Source organism: Rattus rattus, chromosome 13 (genome assembly GCF_011064425.1).
Source record: "Rattus rattus isolate New Zealand chromosome 13, Rrattus_CSIRO_v1, whole genome shotgun sequence".
NCBI lineage: Eukaryota > Metazoa > Chordata > Mammalia > Rodentia > Muridae > Rattus > Rattus rattus.
In genome coordinates, this window is record NC_046166.1 from 33,897,507 (window position 1) to 33,904,174 (window position 6,668).

The 6,668-nt window shown below is 38.2% G+C and overlaps 1 protein-coding gene across 1 annotated transcript in view; it reads right to left on the reverse strand.

Annotated features, from left to right (window-relative positions):
- Positions 1-6,668, reverse strand: part of Wdr17 (WD repeat domain 17) — a 93,587-nt gene that overhangs the window by 50,406 nt on the left and 36,513 nt on the right. The window contains exon 9 of the mRNA XM_032918773.1: positions 1,196-1,287. Coding sequence (XP_032774664.1) covers positions 1,196-1,287 — 92 coding nt within the window. The remainder of the gene's footprint in view (positions 1-1,195; positions 1,288-6,668) is intronic.

The window sequence follows — 6,668 nt, forward strand, 5'->3', positions numbered from 1 at the left end:
ACTTTGTGCCTTAGGATGTAATATAAGTGGACCAGTTGATCATCCATACAGGAAAGTGCTCTTTAGGAATGCTATCTGTTCTAGTGACTTTAAGAAAGCCTCCTTAAATAGGTAAGTTGACACAGAAGTCCCTCTGGTCACGGTCAATTCTCATGCCACGAGAACATTTTTCTCTACAGTGCTGCCTTATAAGGGTACTTGCTTATACAAACCTACCATATCCTTATATTTGTCACATGCTTGATATGGCTTCTTTGAACTCTTTCAACAGCAGTTACAAAGATCTCCAGGAAGCTTAGGGAAGGCCACGGTGAGGTTCTAGTTACATTGTGACCTATAGGTTTGTCTTATTGTCCTATATGCCTCTCCAATAAACCTCAGAAATATTCTATAACTTCATTAAAAAATGCTGAGAATCGCTTAAACAATGGCACTTCAAAAACCACCAAATCATTCATATGGTTATTGTTAACACACATAGACATGTCATTCATCTTTAAAAAACCCTCAGCATACTGTACTTTGCCTAAATATATGTCTTTTTCTCCTAATGACCACACATATACAGAGAGAGAGAGAGAGGGAGAGAGAGAGAGAGAGAAAGAGAGAGAGAGAGAGAGAGAGAGAGAGAGAGAGAGAGAGAGAGAGAGAGAGGCATATACTTCAATTTGCCTCAACATATGTGAGAAGAGATACCTCAGTGTGGTGCTTTGTTTCTTGATCCTACTAATAGGCTAGCTGTACAGCCTTGTCATGCATTTAAAAGGAGATCAATGTGACTGTGGAATCTAACCTCTTCATTTCATAGGTGAAAAAATTGGTTTAAGACAATAATGAATCTATACAATGAGATATTGTTAACAGAACAAAATATTGTAGTAGAGCTATGTTTTTAGTCACGCCCTTGCTACCATGAGTCATTGCCATGTTGACACACCTTGGTTCCTATGTCTGAAACAAAATAAGCACAATTCAGTGAAGGCTAGAGCTACACTAATGTTAATGAGGCTGTTAATCCTCCCACCTAGAAGAAGGGAGTAAGTCACTATTCATCCCTGCCTTAGATGCCTGTGTCTTGAAGGTTGTAGTTCTTTCTAATTGAGAAAATATACATGCCAGTGCATTGTTGAGATGAAACAGTTACATGATATACAGTAAGATATTCTGCTACTCAACAGTAGTAAATTAATCTTACCTCATTAAATCGCTGTATCATTTTGCCCTTTTGAATATCCCAAATAAAAGCGCCATTTCTAGAAGTTGCACCAGCGATGCAATTTAAATCACCTTAAAACAAAATTTGTTGAAGATTTTACATATGATATGCTAAATTTTAAATGATTAATTTTTAAAAAGTGAATATTTAAATCATGTTACTATAAAGGTACCTTAAATATGTTTTTGGGAGTATTTCTTTGACTATGACTTTTTTCTCCATCTTTATTAAATTGAGTATTTCTTGGTTACATTTCAATTGTTATTTCCTTTTCCGGTTTCCAGGCCAACATCCCCCTAACCCCTCCCCTTCTATATGGGTTTCCCCTCCCCATCCTCCCCCCATTACCGACCTCCCTGCAACAAGCACTTTCACTGGGAGTTCATCCTTGGCAGGAGCAAGGGCTTCCCCTTCCACTGGTACTCTTACTAGGCTATTCATTGCTACCTATGCAGTTGGAGCTCAGGGTCAATCCATGTATAGTCTTTGGGTAGTGGCTTAGTCCCTAAAAGCTCTGGTTGCTTGGCATTGTTGTTCATATGGGGTCTCGAGCCCCTTCAAGCTCTTCCAGTCCTTTCTCTGATTCCTTCAATGGGGGTCCATTCTCAGGTCAGTGGTTTGCTGCTGGCATTCGCCTAAGTATTTGATGTATTCTGGCTGTGTCTCTCAGGAGAGATCGATATCCGGTTCCTGTCTGCCTGCACTTTTTTGCTTCATCCATCTTATCTAATTGGGTGGCTGTATGTGTATAGGCCACATATGGGGCAGGCCCTAAATGGGTGTACCTTCTGCCTCTGTTCTAAACTTTGCCTCCCTATTCCCTGCCAAGGGTATTCTTGTTCCCGTTCTAAAGAAGGAGTGAAGCATTTGCATTTTGGTCATCCTTCTTGAGTTTCAGGTGTTCTGTGCATATAGGGTAATTCAAGCATTTAAGCTAATAGCCACTTATCAATAAGTGCATACCATGTGTGTTTTTCTATGATGGGTTATGTCACTCAGGATGATATTTTCCAGTTCCATCCATTTGCCTATGAATTTCATAATGTCACTGTGTTTGATAGGTGAGTAATATTCCATTGTGTAGATGTACCACATTTTCTGTATCCATTCCTCTGTTGAAGGGCATCTGGGTTCTTTCCAGCTTCTGGCTATTATAAATAAGGCTGCTATGAACATAGTGGAGCATGTGTCTTTGTTATATGTTGGGGCATCTTTTGGGTATATGCCCAAGAGAGGTATAGCTGGGTCCTCATGTAGTTCAATGTCCAATTTTCTGAGGAACCTCCAGACTGATTTCCAGAATGGTTGTACCAGTCTGCAATCCCACCAAAAATGGAGGAGTGTTCCTCTTTCTCCACATCCTCGCCAGCATTTGCTATCACCTGAGTTTTGATCTTAGCCATTCTCACTAGTGTTAGGTGAAAATTCAGGGTTGTTTTGATTTGCATTTCCCTTATGACTAAAGATGTTGAACATTTCTTTAGGTGTTTCTCAGCCATTCGGCATTCCTCAGCTGTGAGTTCTTTGTTTAGCTCTGAACCCCATTTTTTTTATTAACTTGAGTATTTCTTATTTACATTTTGAATGTTATTCCCTTTCCCGGTTTCCGGGCTGAACCCCATTTTTTAATACGGTGATTTGTCTCCCTGCGGTCTAACTTCTTGAGTTCTTTGTATATTTTGGATATAAGCCCTATATCAGTTGTAGGATTGGTAAAGATCTTTTCCCAATCTGTTGGTTTGCGTTTTGTCCTAACCACAGTGTCCTTTGACTTACAGAAGCTTTGCAGTTTTATGAGATCCCATTTGTCGGTTCTTTATCTTAGAGCATAAGTCATTGGTGTTTTGTTCAGGAAATTTTCTCCAGTGCCTATGTGTTCGAGATGCTTCCCCACTTTTTCTTCTATTAGTTTGAGTATATCTGGTTTGATGTGGAAGTCCTTGATCCATTTGGACTTAAGCTTTGTACAGGATGATAAGCATGGATCGATCTGCATTCTTCTACTTGCTGACCTCCAGTTGAACCAGCACCATTTGCTGAAAATGCTATCTTTTTTCCATTGGACAGTTTTGGCCCCTTTGTCAAAAATCAAGTGACCATAGGTGTGTGGGTTCATTTCTGGGTCTTCAAGTCTATCCCATTGGTCAATCTGTCTGTCTCTGTACCAATACCATGCAGTTTTTATCACTATTTCTCTGTAATACTGCTTGAATTCAGGGATAGTGATTCCCCCTGAAGTCCTTTTACTGTTGAGGATAGTTTTAGCTATCCTGGGTTTTTTGTTATTCCAGATGAATTTGCAAATTGTTCTGTCTAAATCTTTGAAGAATTGGATTAGTATTTTGATGGGGATTGTATTGAATTTGTAGATTGCTTTTGGTAAAATGGCCATTTTTACTATGTTAATCCTGCCAATCCATGAGCATGGGAGATCTTTCCATCTTCTGAGGTCTTCTTCAATTTCTTTCTTCAGAGGCTTGAAGTTCTTATCATACAGATCTTTTACTTGCTTGGTTAAAGTCACACTGAGGTATTTTATATTATTTGGGACTATTATGAAGGGTGTCGTTTCCCTAATTTCTTTCTTGGTTGTTTCTCTTTTGTATAGAGGAAGGCTACTGACTTATTTGAGTTAATTTATACCCAGCTACTTTGCTGAAGGTGTTTATCAGCTTTAGTAGTTCTCTGGTGGAACTTTTGGGATCACTTAAATATACTATCATATCATCTGCAAATAGTGATATTTTGACTTCTTTTTTTCCAATCTGTATCCCTTTGATCTCCTTTTGTTGTCTGATTGCTCTGGTTAGAACTTTGAGAACTATATTGAATAAGTAGGGAGAGAGTGGGCAGCCTTGTCTAGTCCCTGATTTTAGTGGGATTGCTTCAAGTTTCTCTCCATTTAGTTTAATGTTAGTGACTGGTTTGCTGTATTTGGCTTTTACTATGTTTAAGTATGGGCCTTGAATTCCTATCCTTTCCAGGACTTTTATCATGAAGGGCTGTTGAATTTCGTCAAATGTTTTCTCAGCATCTAATGAAATGATCATGTGGTTTTGTTCTTTTAGTTTGTTTATATAATGGATCACGTTGATGGTTTTCCGTATATTAAACCATCCCTGCATGCCTGGGATGAAGCCTACTTGGTCATGGTGGATGATTGTTTTGATGTGCTCTTGGATTCGGTTTGCCAGAATTTTATTGAGTATTTTTGCGTCGATATTCATAAGGGAAATTGGTCTGAAGTTCTCTTTCTTTGTTGGGTCTTTGTGTGGTTTAGGTATAAGAGTAATTGTGGTTTCATAGAAGGAATTTGGTAGTGCTCCCTCTGTTTCAATTTTGTGGAATAGTTTGGATAGTATTGGTATGAGGTCTTCTATGAAGGTCTGATAGACTTCTGCACTAAACACGTCTGGACCTGGGCTCTTTTTGGTTGGGAGACCTTTAATGACTGCTTCTATTTCATTAGGAGTTATGGGGTTGTTTAAATGGTTTATCTGTTCCTGATTTAACTTCGGTACCTGGTATCTGTCTAGGAAATTGTCCATTTCCTGCAGATTTTCAAGTTTTGTTGAATATAGGCTTTTGTAGTAGGATCTGATGATTTTTTGAATTTACTCTGATTCTGTTGTTATGTCTCCCTTTTCATTTCTGATTTTGTTCATTTGGACACACTCTCTGTGTCCTCTCGTTAGTCTGGGTAAGGGTTTCTCTATCTTGTTGATTTTCTCAAAGAACCAACTTTTGGTTCTGTTGATTCTTTGTATGGTCCTTTTTGTTTCTACTTGGTTGATTTCAGCTCTGAGTTTGATTAATCCTGCCTTCCACTCTTCCTGGGTGTATTTGTTTCTTTTTCTTCTAGAGCTTTTAGGTGTGCTGTCACGTCGCTGATAAATGTTTCTTTCTGCAGGCACTCAGAGCTATGACTTTTCCTCTTAGCACAGCTTTCATTGTGTCCCATAAGTTTGGGTATGTTGCACCTTCAATTTCATTAAATTCTAAGAAGTCTTTAATTTCTTTCTTTATTTATTCCTTGGCCAGGTTATCATTGAGTAGAGCATTGTTCAACTTCCATATATATGTGGGCATTCTTCTCTTATTGTTATTGAAGACCAGCTTTAGCCCGTGGTGGTCTGATAGGATGCATGGGATTATTTCTATCTTTCTGTATCTGTTGAGGCCTGTTTTATGACCAATTATATGGTCAATTTTGGAGAAAGTACCATGAGGTGGTGAGAAGAATGTATATCCTTTGCTTTAGGATAGAATGTTTTACAAATATCTGTTAAGTCCATTTGGTTCCTGACTTCTCTTTGTCTATGTCTCTGTTTAATTTCTGTTTCCATGACCTGTCCATTGATGAGAGTGGGGTGTTGAAATCTCCTACTATTATTGTGTGAGGTACAATGTGTGTTTTGAGCTTTAGTAAGGTTTCTTTTACTTTGTAGGTGCCCTTGTGTTTGGAGCATAGATATTTAGGATTGAGAGTTCATCTTAGTGGATTTTTCCTTTGATGAATATGAAGTGTCCTTCCTTATCTTTTATGACGACTTTTAGTTGAAAATTGATTTTATTTGATATTAGAATGGCTACTCCAGCTTGCTTCTTCTGACCATTTGCTTGGAAAGTTGTTTTCCAGCCTTTCACTCTGAGGTAGTGTCTGTCTTTGTCTCTGAGGTGTGTTTCCTGTGGGCAGCAGAATGCAGGGTCCTCGTTGCATATCCAGTTTGTTAATATATGTTTTTTTATTGGGGAGTTTAGACCGTTGACGTTGAGAGATATTAAGGAATAGTGATTATTGCTTCCAGTTATACTCATATTTGGATGTGAGATTATGTTTGTGTGCTTTTCTTCTCTTTGTTTTGTTGCCAAGATGATTAGTTTCTTGCTTTTTCTAGGGTGTAGCTTGCCTCCTTATGTTGGGCTTTACCATTTATTATCCTTTGTAGTGCTGGATTTGTAGAAAGATGTTGTGTAAATTTGGTTTTGTCATGGAATATCTTGGTTTCTCCATCTATGTTAATTGAGAGTTTTGCAGGATACAGTAACCTGGGATGGCATTTGTATTCTCTTAGGGTCTGTATGACATCTGTCCAGAATCTTCTGGCTTCATATGTTACTTGACCTTTTTCCCTTACTGCTTAATGTTCTTTCTTTATTTTGTGCATTTGCTGTTTTGACTATTATGTGATGGGAGGAGTCTCTTTTCTGGTCCAATCTATTTTGAGTTCTGTAGGCCTTTGTGTTTATGGGGCATCTCTTTTTTTCATTAGGTTAAGGGGAAGTTTTTCTTCTATGATTTTTGTTGAAGATATTTGGTCTTTGAGCTGGGAGTCACCTCTTCTGCCTATTATCCTTAAGTTTGATCTTCTCATTGAGTCTCTAGATTTCCCTGTAAGTTTTTGGATTGATAGCTTTTCCATTTACGTATCTTTGTCAGTTGTGTTGATGA